Below are 22,974 nucleotides of genomic sequence, written 5' to 3'. Positions count from 1 at the left end.
GCTCCCTGCCTTCTCACTGGCTGTCTCCCACGTCCATCACCCCCTCCGAACCCCGCCTCCCCCCACGCTCCTCCACAGCCATAGAGGCGGGCGAGCGTGAGGAAGGACCAAAACCCCCCCCCACCTCCCCACCAATAGGAGAGGGCGCGCGGCGGCGAGCGCGGCGGCGATAGGCTGAGGGCGCCGTGACGACACGGCGGGGGGCGGGCGTTGCGTTTGAATTCTAGGCGCCCCGGGAGCGGTTGGCGCTGAGGCGATGGAGGCCATGACGGCTGTGCCGGGTCCGGCCGCCATGACGGGCCCCGAGCAGCTCCCCGCGGCCTGCGGCCGGCTGCTGGCCGACTTCCTGCGGCAGGTGGACGACACGGAGCTGCTGTGGCTGCGGGAGATCCGCGATGAGGCGGCGCGCATGTTCGGCAGGTAACGGCCCCGCTGCGTCCCCTCACGGCGCCCCGCAACCCACCCGCACCTCCCCTCCCCTCACCTCCCTTCTCCCCGCAGCCACTACAGCGACGAGCCGGAGCTGCTGCCCAAGACGCCGTCGCAGAAGAGCCGGCAGAGGAAGAAGAGGGGCTCGGCGCTGCAGGGGGATGGCGGCAGGAGGAGGTAGGCAGCCCCCGGGCCCGACGGGGCTCCTCCGGGGGCTGAGGGGGGACGCCCGGAGATAACGGGTTGTAAAGGTCGTTATCGGCCTGCAGCCTCTGGGTTTAGCGTTAAGGCTCCGTGGGCTGGGCGTGCTGCAGCAGCAAGCGTTCGGCTGGGGACAGGCTGCTGTTTGTCATCGGGGTCCCTGTCGTGTGCCCCGTTTCTTTTTTTCTCTCGCCTTTTGTGTCTCGAATTTCTTCTCTCTCACCCGGGTCCCTTTCACGCATCCTGTTTGTTCTTTCCCTCACATGGGTCCCTTTTGCGTCTCCCACTTCTCCTTTCTCTCACTGTTTCTTCTAAAAGCAATCGTGTTGTTTTAGTTACTTTCTACAGCTCTGTATATGTTAAACCTGCTTTTACCTTTGTTTCTGTGCGCGTTCCTGTCTGTGCATGGAAGCGTGAGAAAAATCTCAGTAATTTTCTTCAGACAGGACCTTCTGTGAAGCTATTTTATTCACGATTGCAATGGTGGGCATCCTGCCAATTAGGAAAGCATTATAGTGAACATCATAACCTTCTATTCCCTATTACCCGACACCTGATCACCTCCCCTGTTTCCTCATTGGCTGGGTACTGCAGGTTCACAAGCTACTCGACACTCCTCCGTACCATATATATACAATTTTTTTTTTCAACCCTTTAATTTCTCCTCCCCCCCCCCCCCCTTTTTTTTTCTCCTCTCTTATGTTTTGAGAACTTGTGATCTTTGTTCTCACACTGCTCATCCTATTTCTCTCAGTCTTCTACCTTATTTTGGAACAGTGAGGCCTTCTACTGTCCACTTACCTACTTAGCATTTCTCCTTCTTATGACTACACAACTACCTTTGAATACGGAAGGTTAGCTTCCTACTGCAAAACCACAACTTAGTTTCTCACACAAGGGCTTTCAGACACGCAGCCTCCAGCACAAACTTGACCTAACTCTAACGCAGCAACCTTACAAATAGAGACACAGGCAAACAATCTGTTCTAGTTGCTGTTTCAGTCTGGGAACAGCACGCTCTGACCTGTAAAGGGACTGTTGTGATAGGAGTTCTGGTCTGCTCCTGTGCCCAGTCCCGCTCTAACGCGCTGTCTCTGTTGTTAGATTATCTAGAAGGAGGACTAGCAGTCTCAAACTGGTACCCTCCAAGCGATCTTCCCAGCGACTCCAAAATAAAGAAAACATGGAACCGCTGAGCACTGAGGTAAAAGAAGCCTCAAGCTTCTCTTCAGCTCAAACTGTCTCCCAGCAGCTGACGAGTTCTAAGGCTGCAGCACCTGCTACGTACTCAGAGTTACTTCCTGACCGTCTGGGCGAAGGGATGATTCCCTTAGTAGAAACTGGCCGCAGCGATCACAACAGCGCTGAGCTACACATCCAGAAGAGCGCCTCTAAACCAGCAGAGAAGCCCTCTGCAAGCATCCTGTTGAGCTCCGATGCTGAGCATCCGGAGGAGAGCAGTGTTCCCCAACCACAGCCTGTGCCAGCAGCACCTGAGCTGCTGGTCCCTCCCACCCCTGAGGCAAAAGATGCAGGAGAAAGCGAGACTGTGTCTAAGGGGGAGACAGCACAAGCAGCTGATACTACGATCATTTTAAGTGAAGAGCCCAGGCTGGAGGAGATGGATGTCTCTGCTCACGTGCAGGAGCATAACGAAGGGGCTGACAAAGAACCTTCCCAGCGTGTGAGGGACAGCCCAGGGACTCCTACGGGCTCTCGGCAGAGCCGGCGCTCTGTGCGCAGAAGCCTGCTGGGTAAAACTTCCATGATTTCCAGAACTTCGCTGGCAGAGAAATACTCACGAGCCCGGAAGAGGGAAAGTCTGATTCGAAAATCCATTGCTAGGACAGTGGTCAAGAGCAGGGCACCTCAGAAGTTGTCCGTGTCCTCCAATGGCATGAACGGTAAGTTTGAATGTCACCAGATAAGTTTGTTTCGTGCTGTTTCTGCTTGTTTTGTTGAGGTATGGCTTTCCCATTGTGCGGGACCGTAGCTCCAGGGCTTGTGGTTGCAAGAATCCACGCAGTAGCCAGCAGATAAAAACACAATGTGTTGCCCCTCCAGACACAGCCCCAAAAGCTGCAGGGAAAGTCCCAGGAGCCTTGCCAGGACCAGGGGAACTGCCAGGCACTGCAGAACACTGCCCCGTGGTTGAGGCTTGCTCCTACTTCAGGAAGCAGCAGTTTTCTGGTAACAGTTCTTGTATATTCACGTCCTGGTCATGGCGTGCAGCCGAACGGGGCTGCTTTTACAGCAACCACCCCGTGTGGTCGGGTTCTGTGGCTGGGAATGTTACATACCTACACGGGGGTGAGCTTAAAGAACTGAGAATCAAGTTTGTGGCTTGCAAGTTCAGTCTTTTTAATCGTGTGAGAGAACAGCCTTAACATCCGAGTTCCTGGGGTGATAGCTGACAAAGTTGAGGAGAAAGCTGACAAACGGGGTTTGTTGTTTTTTGTAGCTCTTTAAGAGCAGCACGGGCCATGTCTTGCCTGTTTTCTGGGAAACAGGGTAGCTATCGTGTGTGTATTCACTGCTTTTTACAAATAATCTGCTTCTTCCAGAGTCGCTCTTTTGAGAAAGAAATTTTGAGTCTGAGCTTCTCAAATTTCTTAAAATGTTTTTTCACGCTTAGTCTGTATAGAGGCAGGTTTCTGTGAGGGACAACTCGGTGGTTTAAGTGTTGCTCTGTGCTGCTGGAATGCAAGCACTGATTTTGGTGCAGGAGAACGAAGTGCTGGATATAACCTCTCCTTTTTGCAAACTCAGTGAAGTGGCTAGTAACTGGTGGGCTAGTAAATGGCTTCTGAAATGCAAGTGACACGAGAGAACTTTCCCCTGAAGTTCAGGGTGTTAGAAATGGAGGCAAGGTTGGCGCTTCTGCAAAACATACTTGTTTGTTTGATGGGAGAACTAGGACAGCTGAAATAATGCTACTGTACTGTGTTAATCGGTAGCGGTACAGCTGTGTGGTATTTGTATTGTGTAAAACAGACTTTTCGTGCATTATGTGGTTTTGGCTGGGGAAGGATATATCTGGACAAGGTGTTTTTCTCCACTTCAGCTTAACTGCTCTGGTTAAATGTTTTTCCAGAACCAGAGCACTGCAGTTCCTGTAGGATTTCCTGTACCGGTAACCAGGCAGTGCGGAGTTCTGTCCAAGTTTCTAGCTCTGTGTCGAGGGCTCCCTCTGTAAAAACGAAGCTGCAGGGAACTGTTCTCACTGGTAACTTTGAGGAGACACCCAATTAACACTTTCTGCACGGTTTAAATGATCGATCTGTGTTGTCCAGGTCTGGATTGTCTGGGAGGCTTAAGGAAGGCTTTATGTCTTCCCTCAGCACTGCTTGACATAACTGATCTCTTGCTCAGTCAAACTTTTGGGGTGTAAGGAGAGGAAATGAGGTGCTTCAGACAGCTCCAGGCGAGCTTGTTAATAATGTCTGAAAGCCCAAAGCAGACGGCTAATTGCGCAGGTGTTAATCAACCACACGATGACCGCTGCATCTCTGATGCATGAGATCTTGCACTGGCTATGTGAATAGCCCGTGGGCTTGCGTTTCCTTCAGTACCACCAGTGAAGGATGTTGCAGAGCAGACTCCTGACTTTCCCTTTCTGTGTGATGTCTGGCTGTGTTTACTCCTCTCAGTCTGGGGCTGCATATCTGCCTTAGTTATTAACAGCATTTCCCAGCCTGTGTTGGTACTGGAAAGCTAGCTACCGCTGCGCCAGCTGGAGTGCTTAGCAGGGAGCAGCGCTCTGCAAATAATGCTGGTTTTACCGCTGCTAATATCTGGACGTGGCCATGCAAAATGAGTCGGAGCCCAAACCCGGCCACTCCTAACGTCAGCTCTCTGAATATCGCTTTGAACTCACCTGTAATTGAAAATATATTAAAATTGCAGACAACATTTTTTTTGTAGTGTTACTTTGGTGTATTAAGTGCCCTTGCTTGAAGCAGCGTGCATTTGAATTGCAGGCAATAACTCGGGAGGCAGAACAGACAGCAGTCCTGAGTGGACCTTGCAGAGTGTCTTGGCCTGTACATTATAACTTTGGCACCCTTTTTTCTTTTCTCCAGGCTCCAGCTCTGAAGAGGTACCAGAGGATGAAGAAACAATTGTCAAAACTGGGTGAGTACTTCAAGATTATTTTTTTTAACCATCAATATCATGCTTCGGGAGGGTTTTTTGTTTGTTCTTGTTTTCTCCCCAGTGGTAATTAATATAAAATGCATGGCTTGCGGATACCACGTCTCTTCCCAGTTTCCGCAGTGTTATTAACCATAGCCACCTTTTCTTTTTTTTCTAGACCTCCTCCTGGACCTTGTACCCCCACAAAGTTGGTAAGTTTTGCGCAGAGGTTAAAAGCGTTCCCGATTGCACTGCTTTGTGACCAGAATTTGATGAGTACATCTCTAATTCATCACTGTGGGACTGGGGAGCTCTGACCACAGACAGCCAGACTCAGCCAATCTCATGCACAGCACCTGAATAAAGCAAGTGCAGAGCACAGAGCTCAGATACAGGCATGAGCCTATCCATAGCACACCTGGTTCTGATGAACAGACTAGAGAGAAGTCTGATGCTGGCAAGTCTGTTTTAATCACAGTGTTCAAAATTATCAAAATAAAAGCCAGTCAAGTTTTACTTCAGAAAATGAGCACACCTGACATGAGGTTTATTTTGGATGCAAGCAAAGGTAAGCATCCTGTATGATGTTACAATCTCTGATGTTTCAAAGCCAAGGCTAGTTTCAAAAATAACATCGTTATCTTCTATAAATATATTTAAATATGTGCATTTTAGTGATGTAAATAATTGCATACAAGCACTGAATTCAGTCCTTGGTATTGCTGGCATTCTAAGTAGAGGCCTGCTTTCTGTTGGCTGTTTCTTATCCATTTGCTAGAGATATATTGTGTGAAAATTCAGTCCTGAATTCATACCTAGACGGTTAAACAATCTCCTTATGATTTAATATTTTTTTTAGTTGGGCAGAGTTGGTACGCTGTTGCTGTTTCTGTAAGGTTTCTGTATTTTTAAAGCTCCTTTGACCTTTTCACGAGTCCTGCAGATTGCTGAAAGGTTGTCAGCTTGACTTTGACAACCACAGAAATCTGTAAATCTCATTCAGGTGAAAACATATCCCTCCAGAACTGTCATTGCCTTCATGAGGAAGAAATCCCAGGATTCTGTCAGTGTAGTGCTGAGAATAATTTTCAATAGGAAAAGACTGAATTAATGGAGTTGAGCTCTGTGGTCTTCGAACTTCTGTAAGCAAGGACAGGCTTATATGTGCTTGTATTGCCGTGCTTCTCAGCAGATCTGCACAAGTTCAAATAAATTCAGTTCTTCTAGTGCTTGTGGATTTTATGTGCCTGAATTTCAGGTGTGGAAAAGCTTAAAGTGAAAATGTGGAGAGGAAAAAAATGAAGCGAGAGTTTTGCAGATCTGCGAGAAGAGGATCTTTATCTTTTGTTTCTGTACCTTATGAACTTATAAGTACAATCTAGTTCACATAGTGCAGTCGGTCTGTCCTCGATCCTCATGTTTTATTTCTATGCCACTGCTGTCAGGAGCGGGATTTTGTAACCCCTTCCATTCTCAGGATAAAGTAACACGGTGAAATAAGCTATCTGTCTATTGGCAGTTTTCAGAGCAAACCAACTGTGGTTTGGTTTCTTCTGGAGACTTCCTTTGTCAGCTATGAACAGCGGGAAAATGTGGCTACTCAGCAACCTTTCCAAAAACGAAATTGTCTTTATACGTTCCTATAGACAAAGATCATACCTTTATGCATGCTGTTACTTAAAGGTCAGGCTTTTCTCAGGCCTGACATCAAATTAACCAGATCCACGTGATTCTGTTGGCCAGCAAGATGCTTCCTATACCTAGCCTTGGGATGTGATGCTAAAAAAAGAATAAAAAATGCAGAGGGTGAAATTTCCATCCTTCTTTTTAACTTGTGCACCCAAATCATTTATAGCTGCCAGCCTACCTGCTGGCCAAGGCGGGTTTGGGGGATGGAATTAATGCTTGCATTGCAAGCAGAGTGCAGATTTCAAAGGGCGTTGTCTGCTCTCACCGGCATATTACACCATTACCACAACAGAAGTAACTTTGGTTTTGTGTAAGTGCAAAGGCTACAAGCAGCAGCACATATCTCTTTGATAATAGAAATAGATAAATCAAGGAAATGAGCTGTTTGTCGTTGCTGTCTTGTTTGTTCATCATTGCTAAGTAAAATGGGCGTTGCCTGGTTCTTTGCCAGAAGACCAGCGAACGTAAACAGGTTTCCATCTAGGAATGTTTTTGTCCTCAGTAGTCTGGGTTCATCCATTCAGTTTAAGCAGTCAATCCCTCATTGCAGACACTCATGCTCTGTGTTAACGTCTGTGCTTCTGCTGATGACGTGACATCGAGGAATTTGCTGAGATGGTGTCCTGAGATATTTTTCACAGCTGGAGGTCAAGACTTCACTCTGGGTGCTGGTACTAATACTTTCTGGTATCTCTGTATCCTCTGGTAATATTACAGTGTCTGTGCCAGCCTGACGTCACAATTTGAAGCAGTAATTGCCTGTTTCTGTGCAGAGTTGTGTTGAAACCCATTTGTTTTTCCTACAGGATTTCGAAGGTCCCCGAATGTCACTTCGCTCTCGGACTGTCAACGGAAATGAACAGCCGCAGGAGATCAACAACAACGGTAACTGCCAGAGGATTTTGTGACAGAATTTTAAATAGTCATGACTTCGGGAGACTGGAAGTTTGAAAGGCTTGCTAGTCAATTTGAAAGCCCAATTTGAAGGAGTAATCTAATATTTGAAACACATTTTGTTTGAAGAGATAAGCAGCTAGGAACCTGTGCTGGACTTGTCATTTTCCACCTTGGGAAATGCACGGAAACAGGCTGTGGTGTCATGAAGATGAAGGGTTGCATGTTCTCAGGTTATGGGAGACCTAGCTGCATCCTGTTTCTGAAGCAAGCTGTTGCACTGTATCTGTGCAAAACTCAATAGTGTATTGCTACAAATTGTATTCTGTGCGTAACTCCAGGCAGCTTTGCTTTATGTTGTATATCTAGGTTTGTATGGTACTGTATGGTTACTTCTGAAAGCAAGCGACAAGATCCTGCTGTGCATATTGCATGGCAGCCTTTTTTTTTTTTTTTCCCTATTTTGCTAGCTTCTAAATCCGTTGTTTGCTTTCAAAGCAATGTTGGAAGGGATTTTTGGGGGGACTAGAACTAACTGTTGAACCGTTTTCTTTCAGAAAGCAACATAAATAAGAATGGGGAGACCCTGGAACCACCCCAAAGTGCCAGGTATACTCACAGAATTGTTCAGGTTGGAAGGTACCTGTGGAGGTCTGTAATCCAGTCCCCTGTTCAGAACACGTTCAACACTGAAACACCATTAAAGGGCTTCAGTGATTTGTGACTGTGGAACTCTCGCAATAAGTTGCAAGAAGTTTTCTCTGCCTCTGTGAAAAGATGATTTAATTTGTATCTTCTATCACGTTGGAAATTTTGTTAGATGACTACTTGAGTATACACAATGAAGTATATTTAAAGATAGGGTAGTTTTATGATCTTTGTTTAAAACGTGAACTTGAGACGATTGGGAGAATTTGCGGTGTACCATAGATTATATTTTCCTTGCAGGAGAAAACCAAGTTACAAAAGAGCTGTGGATCAACGCTATGACAATCAGCAAGCAGAAGATGGAGGGCTTTCTCCTCCCAGAAGAAAGACCCCATCCCCTACCTGTCCAGCCAGCAAAGTAAGATCCTTACAACCCTGCTGTACTTCCCCAAGAACTGTTTCCTACTGACACGTGAGCATCATTTTTTGGCGTTCTTCTCTTAGGTTGTACGTCCTTTCAAAACGTTTTTGCACACTGTGCAGAAGAACCAGCTCCTAATGACCCCAAGTTCTGTGGGGAGAAATGGAGTAATAAAATCTTTCATCAGGCACAACGTTCCTCTCCAAACTGATCCCAAGGTAAGTAAAGACTGTTGTAGGCTGGTAGATGCTGGTCTAAAGAGTGTCTAAGGTAAAGCACAGATGCAAAATAGCCTTTCCCACCCATATTAAACTAAGGAGCAACTTCATGCTCTCTGTTTACATTTACATAAATTAAGTAAACTTGTTGCTAGTCAACTTCCTAAAGATTTCTGATTCAGACTCTAAGCTTTATTTCTGTAGCATTCCCCTGTGGTATTAGCAACTAACAGGGGAAGGAAAACTGGAAATAACTGGGAAATGAAAACGAAGAGGATTTTGAATACTGCAGTTTGGGTGTGTATAGCTCAAGTCTGCATGTCCAAAGTCTCCTTTCTAGGACTTTTCTCAATGAGAGAGAACTTAGCAAATGCCTCTTAAATCTACACTCCTGATGTTCTGTCAGTCTCACTTCAGTTCCTGGTAAAATTATGGAGAAGATTATTCTGGGAGTTATTGAAAAGCACCTGAAGGACCACACAGTCAACATAGCTTCACAAGGGGAAGGTCATGTTTAACAAACTTAATTTCCTTTTATGACAAGATCACCCATCTAGGTTGACCAAAGGAAGCCAGCTGGTGCAATCTTTCTGGATTTCAGTAAAGCTTTTTATACTGTCTCTCACAGTATCCTTCTGGACAAAAGGACCAGAATGCAATTAGATAAAAGCATAATAAGATGGGTGAACATAAGATGGGTGAACGATTGGCTGATGGGTCAGGCCCAGAGGGTTCTTGTAAATGGGGTTACATCAGGCTGGCAACCTGTCGCTAGTGGAGTTTCCCAGAGCTCCATTTTAGGACCAGTCCTCTTCAATGTTTTCATAAATGATTTGGATGAAGGGCTTTAAAGTTTTTTGAGCAAGTTCACGGACAATACCAAATTGGGTGGAGCTGTTGGCCCTGTTGAGGGTGGAGAGGCCTTACCTCTGGACAAATTGGAGAGCTGGGCAATCCCCCAACGATATGAAGTTTAACAAGAACAAGTGCCTGATTCTGCACCTGGGAAGGGGTAACCCTGGCTATCTGTACAGACTGGGGGATGAGATGCTGCAGAGCAGCCCTGCAGAAAGGGATCTAGGACTTTGGTTGACGGCAAACTGAATGTGAGCCAGCAGTGTGCCCTGGCAGCCAAAACAGCTAACTGCATCCTGGGGTGCATCAAGAAGGGCATTGCTTGCTGGTCAAGAGAAGGGGTTGTCCCACTGCGCTCTGCGAAACAGCATGGAGCTGTGACAGGGGCAGTTCAGGCTGGATATCAGGAAAAGATTCTTCACCCAGAGTGTGGCTGGGCACTGGGACAGGCTCCCCAGGGCAGTGGTTATGGTACGGAGCTCTTGGAGTTCAGGAAGCTTTTGGACAGTGCTCTCAGATGGTCTGATTTATTTATTTATTTTTATTTTTGGGTGGCCCTATGGGGACCTGGGAGTTGGACTCGATGATCCTGGTAGGTCCCTTCCAACTCAGGATGTTCTAGGATTCTGAGGTTTATCAGACTTTTGGGGGTTCTTACAGAAAGAAACATGAGCTTGTCTAATAGGAGACCGCTGTGTCAGTGAGACAGGCATTTGAGTACCCAAATCTAATAGGCATCATTATCAAGGGAGCGTAATTGTTGCAGCCAGCTCTTAGTGAAGATGGATGGCGTGCCTTTGCGTCTGCAGGCAGATGCCTCTACCTAGGTGTTACTACACTGAAGTTTACAGCACCACAAGAACCCAAGCAGAGTGGTTTTTGGGGTGTATGTGGTTCTATATTTGCAAATGGAGTTGTTTTTCTCTGTGTTCTGATTGCACAGAACAATTTTGTCATAAGTAATGTCCATTTAATTGCATGGGCTGGGCTTACAGTAGGAATATGCCTGCACCAGGTGGGTAGCCCTTTCCTATACCAGCTCTGCATTTAGATTTGCTATTTGACTTGAAGAGAAGTCAGTGTTTGTGAAAAGCAGGTTTCAATCAGTGCGCTGTAGTTTTTGTTCCAGAATACAGCTCTGACAGTGTAATGCTGGGACAGGGGTGTAGCTTCACTGGTGTACCTAGGGATGCGCTAGAAACTAGCGTGCTGAGCATAGATGGCTCGTACTTTTCATACCCAATAACTTGCCTGCAAAATAAGGTAGATCTAGGGCTTGTTTTCACTTTCAGGAAAGCTGGGAAGGGAGAGGAGGGCGCACTGCTGAAACTTTTTCCTGCGTCTAGCTTATATCTTGGGAATCTAATGTCTGAACTTCCTTGTATCGCTTAAAGCTGTCGTGGTTGCACTGCTCAGAGTCTTGCTGTACTCCAGCAGCTAAGAGAAGCCTATCATTAAGAGGTAGTGAAGTATTCAACCTCTAATCTCAGCGGTGTTCCTGCTTGCTGGCGTTAGTGTCTGTATTGGCAAAGGAGCTGATGTGATAAGAAAAGTCTCTTCTGCTTTATGGATCCTATGCTGTGATTGCATCGAAAGTTATATCTTAGGTTTCGTTCCACTGTGGGTCACTTCCCCCTTAGGACTTTTTCCATTTGGGGGCTGACATAACTAAGAAAAAGCAGAGCAGAAAGATGTAATTGATAGCTCTAAGTTAGTTTGGATATTAATTACCAATCATTTACGTGAAGCTTAGCATAAGGTAATTAGTCTGTTGAGTATTTCCCCCTGCTTGTCAATGGCTTTGCTTGCACTGAGACTGTTATGAGTTGTCATAACGAGGCATTTGCAGTATGCAGTCTGGCATTAAATTAGTTTATCTTAATGCGTTTGCCATGACTGTAGTGATGGTTGGATCTTGCTCTTCTAATTGACAGCAGGCTTCGGCTGAGTTAGCTGGATTGTTTGGGGAAAAGGGAAAAATGCCCTGCATTTCTGTGTAGATGATATATGGGGCCAACTGCGTGCTTGAAACAAGCTGCAAGCACTCTGTCTAAATGGTGGTGGTTTACCACGAGATAAATCTTTGTGGGAAGCAGGGAAGACAGTGAGAGCTCTGAACTGAAGTAAGCAATGTGTTTCCTAGAGCACCATCTGTCCTCTTCGCTCTCTGCAGGATGTTAGTGTTATTGCCAAGCATTAGCACTGCTTTTTTGGTTCTTTTTACCAACATAAATCACGGTGTTTTCTGTCCTCAATCTGTGGAAGCTGCCTGAACTTTAGGAGCTGATGCTTCTGTTCTAACAACTCAGCTTCTTCTCTTGCTTTCGAGGATTAATACCACTGCCTTGTCCATCACATCAGTTCTCAGACATCCGTGACCACATCATAGGCTACCTGAGCTCTGTTTCAGGCTTCTTACCATCCCTTGGTTGTGGCTGCAGCTGCAGTTCCATGGTGTTATCTCTGGGCCCTTAATTAATCTGAGCAGGCTGAGGTAGAAAGAAGCCCTGTCAGCTGAGTATAATCATGTTTCGATCCATCTCAGGAAAAGGAGAGACAGAAGCTAGAGACTCTGAGGAAAAAGCAAGAGGCTGAACAGCTGAGAAAACAAAAAGTGGAGGAAGAAAGGAAACGGCGACTAGAGGAGGCAAAGCTGTGAGTATAAGCTTTCTGCCTTGTCTGGACTGTTCTCTCTGGTCCTGTAGGGCCCCGTATCTAGGCTATTTGTCTTGCAAATTCCAGATGTGCAGCAAAAATTCTTGTCTGCTTGTGCTGTGAAGACAGTATTTGTTTGCATAGTGTTTAAGATGCTACTAAAAATTTAACTTTCGTAGTTGACTGCTTTTTCAGCTTTCTGCCTCAAGTCCTCTATCTCGGATGGAGCTTAAAGATATTGCCAATGTTTAAACAACTTGCCTGGTTATTGTGCTTTAACCCGGCCGGCAGCTAAGCACCACATATTGATGATAATAGTACTACCACTAATAATGTGTACAAACAAGTGATGCACAATGCAGTTGCTCACCACCCGCTGACCGATGCGCAGCCGGCCCCCCCCCTCCACCCCGGCTAGCCACCCCTATATATTGTTCAGCATGACGTCAGATGGTATGGAATACCCCTTTGGCCAGTTTGGGTCAGCTGTCCTGGGTCTGTCCCCTCCCAGCTCCTGCTGCACCCCCAGCCTGCTCGCTGGCAGGACAGAGCGAGAAGCTGAAAAGTCCTTGGCTTGGTGTAAGCACTGCTCTGCAACAATTAAAACATCAGTGTGTCATCAACACTCTTCTCATCCTAAATCCAAAACATAGCACCCTGCCAGCTACTAGGAGGAAAATTAACTCTGTCCTAACTGAAACCAGGGCACCGATGCATTGAATATTGTGCTGCCCAAGGACTGTCTCTGTTGCCTTATATTTGAGTTATAAAGTTTACGGAAGGAACTCATCCAGCTAGCCTACACCGATAACATTGGGCTGTGTCCTACAGGAAGCGTGAAGAGCGCCTCCGTAAAGTGCTGCAAGCTCGGGAACGGGCAGAGCAAATGGAGGAAGAGAGGAAAAGGCGCATTGAGCAGAAGCTAGCTCTACTTGATGAGAAGACTGAGAAGGTAAGGACCGTTCTACTTACACTATGATGCTATGTCGGTGTGCCTTCCAGAAAGAGGAACTGAGGCTGCTGAAATTCAGAGAATGAACTGGAGAACATTTGAATGCAGACACTTCCAGAAACATAGCGCTTAATGATTCTGAGCTTTCTCTTGGTTACAGCAAATGGCAGGTGAAAACCTTTATTTTCTAGAGTTATGAATTTAAGTGGGCTTTACTAGGGCTTTACTAGTCATGTAGGGAAACAACTTCAAGTAGATAACACGATTAGTCTGGCTTTATCTACTTAAAGTCGTTCTCTCATCTGACTAATGGATGAAGATGTGAAAATAAGCATACTTCCTCCAGACCTTATCTTGTGTCTGAGATTTTCAGACAATTTGCATATATGACTGCAGCAATCATTTGTTTTGCTTTCAGTATTTCCATCTGCTTTATTTACTTTGTGCTTCTTACAATACATTCTTGTGACTTGTGATATTAGATGTATAAGTACCAGAATAGTAATCATCTATTCCTGTGAAGATGCAAATGAGTGTAATTTCCCTAAATGTTCCCTTTTTAAAATACAGCACAAGTCCCTTTGACTCCTGGTGGCAAAAAAAAAACAAAACAGTCTTTACCTCATAAGAGGGTGGGAGCTCTGCATCTTTAAGACTTACTGCCACAGTAATTCACATTCACAGAGCACTGTCCCATCTGAAACTTACGTATTCAGCTAGCTGTGTGTGTTTTAGGTGCGGGAAGAAAGGCTGGCAGAAGAGAAGATCAAAAAGAAAGCAGCTGCCAAGAAAATGGAAGAAGCAGAGGCCCGGCGCAGGCAGGATGAAGAGGCCAGAAAACAAAAAGCACTGCTGCAGGTTTGTGCTGGAGCCCATCCTATTGTCCTGCGTGCAGTTAGAATGGCCGCGGTCTTTGTGAGCAAGGAATCCAGCCAGGAGTACTAAAGACCCAAATGAGTAAAAATTAGGGTAGCAGAGAAACTCTTTGTCCTCAAAGCTGTCTGCAGTGTTGTGCTTCCTCTTGCAATATCCTGTGAGCTGTTAGTGGTGTTTGTGACGTGCATTTCTTCCACAGTTCCATACAGATTCTTACTGAAGGCCTTAAGTTATGAATCAGCGAGTGTTAAAGTTCTCAGTTAACCCTGTCTTTCAAAGATCAAGAGCATGGTGGTGGCTACTGGTCAGATAAGGTGATCCTGATTCTTTGTTCTGGAGCCTGTTCCTGTACAGTGGGGTGTTAATAGTTCCCTTCTGCTTACCAGGAGGAGGAGGAACGTCGGCACAAAGAGCTAATGCAGAAGAAGAAGGAAGAGGAGCAGGAACGTGCCAGGAAGATCGCTGAGCAGAGGCAGGCAGAACAGGAGAGAGAGAAACAGCTGGCTGCTGAGAGAGAGCTGGAGAAGAGGAAGGAACAGGAGAGGATCCAAGCAGAAAAGTAAGATAATATCCACTTATGAGTTAAATTCTGTGCTGGGACTTTGAAAAGAAGCAGGAACAGAGGGCACTAGCGAAAGGTCTGAGCACTGAAGAGCTATTTTGTGCTGGGTATTTCTGGACTGTTGGGGGTACTGAGCTGCCAAGAAGTAGTTCTGAGCTCAGTGTAAGAAGTATGATGGGGAGCGCCTTGAAAAGCTGGGGTTTGCAGCAGGCTCTGTAGATGGCAGGGTACTCCTGTACAATTTTGAGTGTAACGGTCCATTGCTTTGGTTCTCAGGCAACGTGAACAGCAAGAGAAGGCAGCTCGCCTCCAGAAGGAAGTACTGGCTGCTAAAGAACAGCTCCAGAAGGAGGTGGAGAAGAAGAAAGTAAGTAGACATGTCTGTGACTTCAGTGGCCCCTTGTTTGAAGCAGCTGAGCTCTGAAGCTGTTAAGAACCCTGATGAGTAAGCTATTGCACTTCTGAACTAGAGCCAGCTAAAGCACTTCTGTCAAGTGTGTCCTCTGTTCGTTTTGGAATGGACAGCAGCTGTGCTCGCTGTCTTTAGATGGCAGCAGAGCAAGAAGAAAAGACAGATAATGCACCTGTTGAATTGAAGGCTTTGGCTTTTCTCTTTTTGTGCCTGGGTGTATCTGTACTTTTCTTATATCTAAAAATAATTCCAGATTTTTCAGAAGCAACATCCCAATTTTATATTTATACCGCTTTTGGCAGAAACACAAGTACAGACTGTAGACTTTATAAGGTTATTTTCTGCACTGGTCATTCTGGCATAGATTAACTAAACAGGGATGGGGCATCCGCAGCTTCCCTGGGCAGCCTGTGCCAGTTCCTCACCACGCTCTGAGTAAACAATTTCCTCCTAACCTCTAATCTAAACCTCCCCTTTTAGTTTAAAACCATTCCCCCTTGTCCTGTCATTATCTGACTGAGCAAAATGTTGCTCTCCATTTGTATAAGCCCCCTTTAAGTATTGAAAAGCTGCAATGAGGTCTCCCTGGAGCCTTCTCTTCTTCAGGCTGAACGTTCCCATCTTTCTCAGCCTTTCTCCATAGGAGAGGTGCTCCAGCCCTCTGAGCATCTTTGTGGCTCCTCTAGGCTCACTCTAACAGCTCCACATCCTTCTTGTGCTGGGGCCCCAGACCAGGACGCAGAGCTCCAGGTGGGGCCTCAGGAGGGCAGAGCAGAGGGGCACAATCCCCTCCCTGCCCTGCTGCCATCCCTCTGGTGATGCAGCCCAGGATGCAGGTGGCCACCTGGGCTGCAGGCACACACTGCTGGGTCCTGCCGAGCTTTTTATCCACCAAAACCCCCAGGTCCTTCTCCGCAGGGCTGCTCTCAGTGAGTTCTTCTCCCAGCCTGTGCTCATGTCTGGGATTGCCCCGACCCAGGTGCAGCACCTTGCACTTGGACTTGTTGAACCTCGTTAGGCTCACAGGGGCCCTCTTCTCAGGCTCATCCAGATCCCTTTGGATGGCATCCCTTCCTTCTGGTGTGCTGACTGCACCACTCAGCTTGGTGTCATCTGCAGACTTGCTAAGCGTGCACTCAATCCCATTGTCTATGTTACTGATAAAGATTAAACAGCACTGGTCCCAAAACAGGCCCCTGAGGGACACCACTTGCCGTCGGCCTCCACCTGGACATGGAGCAATTGACCACCACTCTCTGGGTGCAGCCATCCAGTCATTTCCTTATCCACCGAACGGTCCGCCCTTCAAATCCATCTCTCTCCAATCTGGAGACCAGGATGTCACGTGGGATTGTGTGAAAGGCCTTACAGGAGTCCAGGTAGATGACGTCAGGTGGTCTGTCCCTATCCACTGATGCAGTCACTCCATTGTAGAAGGCCACCAGATCGGTCAGGCACGATTTGCCCTTGGTGAAGCCGTGCTGGCTGTCTCGGATCACCTCCTTTTCTTGCATGTGCCTTACCATTGCCTCCAGGAGCATCTGTTCCATGATCTCCCCAGGCACGGGGGTGAGGCTCACTGGTTTGTAGTTCACCAGGTCCTCCTTTCTACCCTTTTTAAAAATGGGAGTGATGTTTCCCATTTTCCAGGCACCAGGGACTTCACCTGACTGCCAGGACTTCTCGAATATGATGGAGAGAGGCTTGGCAACTGCATTAGCCAATTCCTTCGTGACCCTAGGACGCATGGCATCGGGCCCCACAGACTTGTACCTGTTCAGTTTCATCAGGTGGTCTCCAACCTGCTCTTTGCTTACAGTGGGAGGGACTTTGCTCCCCCAGCCCTCATCTATGGGTTTAGGGAAATGAGAGATGTGGGAAGCCTGACTGGCAGTGAAGGCTGAGGCAAAGAAGTTGAGTCCCTCAGCCTTCTCCATGTCTGTTACCAGTTCTCCCTTCTCATTTATCGGGGGGGGGGGCACTCTTCTTGGCCTTTGTCTTCTGGCCAGTGTACATGTAGAAACCTTTCTTGTGACTCTTCCCAGGCCACATGTCCCTGCTTCCGCTGCTTGTGCATCTCCTTCTTCTGCCTCAGTTTGACCTGCAGGTACTTGCTCAGCCGTCCCGGTTTTCTGCCCTCCCTGCCCGCTTTCTTATACAGGGGGATGGAGAGTTCTTGCGCTCTAAGGAAGACACCCTTAAACCTGCCAGCTCTGTTCAGCTCCTTCGTCCCTAAGGACGGTGTTCCAGGGGATCTCGTCCGCTAGGCCTTTACTTGACAGAGCTGTGGTGTTAGCACACTGACAGCAGGTGCCCGACTACTTTCAGGGAGCTGAATCCCTTGCTGGGGATCCCCGCGTGCCCTGGAAGCCGCCTCACCCTGTCAGTTAGTGCTATGAAGATGACAGGCAGCTGGTGGCAGACCCGTGTACAACTTGTCCTGCTGCTAAGACTGGGTGGGATTTATCGACTTTGGATGTGTACCATTTGACTTAGCAGTCTCTTGGTTTATTTACATCCAGAAGGAACGAGTAAGCATGCCTAGGGGCAGATTCTTTTAGCTTGTTCTGGATGGTTGCTGTAGAATAGGATGACTTGGGCTCTACAAATACTTCCTGTATTTGTATGTTTATTAGCCTGAAGAGAGGCTGAGATCAGTAGCACAGACTTGTCCATCTCAGAGGTCAGCTGATACCTGATGTTTGTGTCCTGAAGAAGTCAGTGGCAAGTTTTTCAAAGCAGGAGGTCATCACGTTATCATGTTCTTAAATAGGAAGGTCAGTTTGTGCCACTTCGTGAGGAAAGCTCAAAGCATTGCATCGTAATTGTTTAGTGCCTGCACTGAGTTCAGAGTTCTCCTTAAAGAAAGCACCACTAGTAACAAAGACTTGTAATTAGATGTTTAGATTTCTTTTGTGTATAAAAAATGTGAATCCCTGGATTAACAGCATAGTTTAGTTCATAAGGTAAACTTAATTCACTTGTGACATCGGCTTGCCAGCAGGAGGAGCGGTTGCTAGCAGAGATGAAGAGGCAGGAGCAAGAACAGAAGAAACTACCAGAGGAACAAAAGGCTAAAGATGTAGCCCAAACACAGCACCCAGAAAAAAAAGAGGTAACTCTGCTCCCTCTGGTGAAATTTCTTCAAGAGATTACATCGGAGAACTTTGATTCCAGCACTGGCATGCTGTAATAACTGTGGGCAGTATTACCGTCTGCTTTTTTATTCCCTTTCAGTAAAGAAGGGATTCTGTAATTTTTTTTTTCCTTGGGTATCTGAGGTTGCCTCTTGGTGGCCTGGAGTACTTAAACGACTTCTGGGGAGTGAAAAGAAGGGAAAGGAAGCAGCAAGTATTTGTCAGCGTTTTCTAGGTGTTAGGATAAGGCAGTGGTTAAAGTTGCCTTGCCCACTCTGAACTCCACCTGTTTAAATAGTGAGTGAACCTTGCCGGCAGCAGGTACGCTGAAGTGGTGATATTGAAACTCAAAGTTGGAAACAGCCACGGGGTGGCAGCAGAGTCTGTGGAATAAACAGGATTGCAGTTGTGCTGCACAGCTGATGGAATGTGAGATGATGCTGGAGGTGAACGTACTCCTTGAATATCGAAGGCAAATATATGGATCTTTATCTCCCTGTACAGCTATGTATTTCAATCTTTAAATGCAAAAACAGCAAACTGTGAGTTAACTTTAATGTGTACAAAGCCATGAAAAAAGCAAAACTGTTCTCAGCTCTTCAGGGACACTTGTCCCTCTAGTCAAGGACCGACTTATACTTCGTGGTTGGTGAAATTTGTAGTTTTAAGGGGTTTTTGTTGTGTTTTTTTTCCCCTCATGACTTGCATTTCACTTGGTCTTAGTGTTCCCATCAAAATTACAGTGCAGTTTGTTCTATGTGCATTTTCTGTGCAAGGTAATATTCAGTTTAAAATTATTAAACAACCCTGGGAATTTGGTTGCAAAATATTTAAAGGGCATTACTCAGCACCAGCTTTGAGGATGTAACTATTTAAGATGTGCTTATAACGAATGGAAGTGCTGAATCTACATTAGATATGTGTACTGCTGGTTTGTCTGTGTCATACATAGCTGATTAAGTGGCCTAATCAGACAGAAGACAGTGCAAAGTTGTATTTGGGTCAAAACTGTAGAACTTGGGTCAAGTTCTTTGACCAAAGCTTGAGAAGCACCAAATGTTAAGTTTTGCAACTGTGATACAGCAAGGGGTGGATTACTGAGGTATTCTAATCTGTAAGTGTTATGGTACAACTTGGAAGTATAACAGTGCTGTTGCATCTAACACATGGTAATATGTTCATCTTCTAGAATTCACCTGTCTGCAATTCATACCAGATGACTCCACAGTTCCAGAAAGATCCAAAGCCCCCTAAGATAAATCCCAATAATTATGGAATGGATCTGAACAGTGATGACTCTACTGATGATGAAAGCCAACCTCGCAAGCCCATCCCTGCCTGGGCCAGTGGTATGTGTAGCAGGTTAAAACGTCCTCCGTGCCCCCAGCCTATCCCTCCTGCAGCTTTGCTCCCATGCATAATAAGATGTGGTGTAAGATTTTGCGCGATTTCTCCTATGTGCACCTTGTACAGTTAAAAGTCCTTGTACAGTTAAAAGTGACATGGCTGGAGTGTGGAGTCGAGGGCTCTTTTACCAGCTGGGAGTTTCATGGGACAACACTGGGGAAAAACATTTTTTAAAACTTTTTAAAACCACCTTAACTGCTGCAAGTGTCATTTTGCCATTGGGAATGGAAGAATTGTGAACTAGGCCTCGAAGTGTGCTCGACACCAATTGGCTTAAAAAAAAATAAATAATAAAAATATTGCCAGACGTTATAGGCCAGGTTGCAGCAGGGTATTGTCCTGGTTCTGAAGTACTTGCTTCCATTATCATTTCATATTCCACCTACCCCAGGGGAGCTAAAAATTTGTGTTGAAACTAATTTTACCTGTAGGAAGAGAAGCGGAGAAACCTCGCTTCTCGCAAACATAATCTAGTTCCTGGGCAGAATTCAGTACGTGCAATACTCACCCACCGAGGAAAGGATCTATGCTGAAGCTTTAAGCATTAATAGGGAGCTTTAAAATGTCATATAACTACAGGAGTTTCTCCTGTTGCAATATTTGTGTGATTAGAGATGAAGGGAGCCAGGATGCACTGCATACAAACAGCCTGCACAGCAATTTCAGTTAAAAATAAATAAATAAAGAATGATAACTTTTGTTTCTCCAGGGAATCAGCTTAGCCAAGCAGTAATCCGGCAGTACTACAACCCTCCCAACGTCGATGCGCTCTTTGGGAGAATCGTAAGCCCCAAGTTGGAGGACATCTTTTACAAAAGCAAACCACGCTACTTCAAGCGAACGAGCTCGGCTGTGTGGAATTCCCCTCCCTTTACAGGTCCCAAATCGGTTCTCGGTCTGTCATATAGCCTGAAAAAGTACTGAGGTGAGCAGTGGCTGTCTCCTGTGGAGCAATGGGCATATGTTTCTGTCTCTCTAGGTGAGAGGTAATGTTCAGTATCCCAAAATCTTTAGGTATTAGCATTTGAATAAATGTCAGCTCTTCCTGGGTCTCTTGCATTTTCCATTTTTGGGGCTTATTTCCTCACTGTTGAGCAAAGTTGCAGGCTTTTGGGAGATCTCGCTTCTGAAAGATGCGTTTCTTTTTTTCCTTAGCTTTAAGTTGGCAAAGATTTAGACCTATAAGTCACGAGAAACATCATCTAAAGCAACGTGAGCCTCCTCTTTTCTGGTGAGCACGCCACAGTATACAACCACTATGCTGTGCATAGTGAACAAAGGTTGTATGTCAGGATGACCTCTGCACGCATCTTGAGAAAAGTCCAAATACGCACTACTGATGTTCTCAAGAATAAAGCTACTAACAGGTTTGCCTGCAAATTGCAAAATAATTTGGGTGTTTTGGTTTTCAGTAGCATGCTTTAATCCAACACAAAGTGCACTTACGTGCATAAGCGATATTGATGGTGATGTTACCGCAGCTGGGATGGAAACATCCTGAGGACTTTATTGACCTTTTTTCAGTTGTTGGACATAGATGTGACCCTAGTGTTAATCACGTCTCTAGGAATACCCAGAGCAGCATAAGCAGGCTTTATAGTTCTAGGCTTCCTTTAGGTAAATTATACAAAGGTTCTGATATAATTTCATTTGTCTAATTTAATTGCCATGTTTGTGGCAGAGACTGGATTGAAAAGATGACTTTTTGCTTTAATCCTTGTCTTGCTCCTTTCTCCCTTTGGTTATTTCATTTACTTAGCATCAAAGATGGTTTTATTTTTAGGCTATTGTTTTACACTTCATGTTCAGTAACGGGGTCAACAGGACTTACTAAAACAATTTCCTCTCAACAACAAAATATCAGTTCAGAACTTCAGCTCCAAGATCACTTTCTGGTTTAGGCTTTCTACACCTAATTCACGAATGGCACAGGCATTTGTGTTTTCTCTGTAACAAGCTCCTGTACAGGGAGAATAGAGGTCTTAGTAGAGCAGCACTTGCTGAAAAAACTTCAAGGAAACAGTTACATGAATTTCTGCAGGTTGTTGTGAAAGTCTGTCTTCTGTAAAGAAGGTGACCTATATGGTTCTTACCTCAGAATCATCTTTTTCTTGGAGCTTGACTTGTTTTAAACATAGGTGAGTGTTCATGGCTGCGGTTTCACTCAGCAGACTGAGGAACACAGTGTACATACTTCTTGGCAATTAAAAAAAAACTGTATGGCGACTACACAGCATCTAAGGAGAATTGCACCTTTCCTCGTGCATGTACTTAACTTTTCTCAAGCAAATGTCTTTTGAAATGATGTGGGTTTTTATACTGAAACACATCAATTGCAGATGTTATGCTATTGATCGGTGTGTTACGTCTGTGAGATGATTGTACTTGGTAGATGCTCTGTAGTTTTGTACTATTATCTTAGATGAGAACGCTAGCTGAAATGGCAAAAACATTGATGTTGAATGCTATCTGAATGCTTGACATTTTGATAAAAGTGAGTTAAATCATCTCTGGATTTTCCTCTGGACTCATCGTAGCTTTTTATTAAATAAAGAAGTACAGTATTTTGGAACCTGCCCTCACGGGTCGCATTTTACACTGTTTCCTTAAGACAGAAGTGTTTTGTCTATGAAGAAATTCTTCATGTGGTAGAAAATACTCATGCTTTGGTAAGCCTGCAGAACTTGCCAACTAGTTTGCTGTTCTTTTGTTCCCAGAAACTGGAAAAGAGACATTTTGCATGATGATATGTTCCCAGAAACGTTTTCTAAGGAATACAGGACTTGAGTACACCTTGAACTGACCTACATCCCTGTAATTCACTTATGTCGCTGTATAACTTAAAAATATTCACAACAGCTACTACCAGATGGAGCAGGAATTTCAGCCACAGTATACAACCAGAGTGCTAAAAACAAACAAAAAACACAAGCAGAAATTCAAGAGAACCAACCTCAAGATTTCAAGAAAGCTATTTTGGCTCTGGATTTCAGGTATTTTTCTTGGTTACAGTTCCTGATTGCCCAGGCAGCCTTCCCTGAGCTCTAAGTGCCTGTGTTTTCTGGTACAGTCTGACTCTAGGCTTACACCTGACCCTGAGCTGGGCCTCCCTTATGAGTGTCCTGCTTGTGGTCTAAATTTCAGTAAATATTGCCCATGCAGATTTTAGAAGTTACTCTTGAGTGAAGACAGTTTTAACCATGAAAACCCAATTATTTCTCTGTTGTCAAAGACAAATTCCCGGTTGCATGCAGATTTTTTTCCCTTCTTCTCTCCATTGGTTCTTGTGTTCTGCTGTATGTTCTATAAATGTAACAAGTGAGTAAACCTGGCCATCAGTGATTTACAACACTTTATTCCATTGAAGGGAAAAAGAAAGGTGGAAAAAAAAAAAAACAAAACCCAGAATCTGATGTGTATTGTCTGTTCTCATAGACTGGTACTGTTTCCCTGGAGTTCCAGAAAATATCTTGACCCATGTGAT

General features: G+C 45.5%; 1 protein-coding gene across 4 annotated transcripts; it reads left to right on the top strand.

Annotated features, from left to right (window-relative positions):
- The first annotated feature begins 209 nt into the window (after nt 1-209).
- LOC121070809 (inner centromere protein) lies at nt 210-22,868 on the top strand. Of its 4 annotated transcripts, none has more exons than XM_040558497.1 (18): nt 211-420; nt 502-606; nt 1,735-2,534; nt 4,713-4,764; nt 4,943-4,976; nt 7,260-7,338; nt 7,905-7,956; nt 8,296-8,413; nt 8,500-8,634; nt 12,035-12,144; nt 12,976-13,096; nt 13,832-13,954; nt 14,359-14,531; nt 14,811-14,901; nt 17,948-18,061; nt 19,273-19,432; nt 20,200-20,415; nt 22,208-22,835. In XM_040558497.1, exons 1-17 carry the CDS (start codon nt 257-259, stop codon nt 20,412-20,414), a joined length of 2,646 nt encoding a protein of 881 aa, XP_040414431.1. In that variant the 5' UTR covers nt 211-256; the 3' UTR covers nt 20,415; nt 22,208-22,835. The 4 variants fall into 4 exon arrangements, with proteins under 4 accessions (XP_040414433.1, XP_040414432.1, XP_040414431.1 ...); XM_040558496.1 differs by lacking the exon at nt 22,208-22,835 and adding an exon at nt 20,646-22,062; XM_040558499.1 differs by lacking the exon at nt 17,948-18,061 and having other exon boundaries at nt 210-420; nt 22,208-22,868.
- The last annotated feature ends 106 nt before the right edge of the window (nt 22,869-22,974 follow it).

This window comes from Cygnus olor, chromosome 5 (assembly GCF_009769625.2).
Source record: "Cygnus olor isolate bCygOlo1 chromosome 5, bCygOlo1.pri.v2, whole genome shotgun sequence".
NCBI classification, from domain to species: Eukaryota; Metazoa; Chordata; class Aves; order Anseriformes; family Anatidae; genus Cygnus; species Cygnus olor.
The sequence above is the reverse complement of the archived record's forward strand: the minus strand, read 5'-3'. Positions and strand labels throughout refer to the sequence as shown.

Bases quoted from the DNA above. Each gene is read 5' to 3' on its own strand.
- LOC121070809 (XM_040558497.1), top strand. From the start codon at position 257: ATGGAGGCCATGACGGCTGTGCCGGGTCCGGCCGCCATGACGGGCCCC. The intron at 4,977-7,259 runs GTAAGTTTTGCG...TTTTTCCTACAG, and splicing joins CTTGTACCCCCACAAAGTTG to GATTTCGAAGGTCCCCGAAT. The intron at 12,145-12,975 runs GTGAGTATAAGC...TGTGTCCTACAG, and splicing joins CGACTAGAGGAGGCAAAGCT to GAAGCGTGAAGAGCGCCTCC.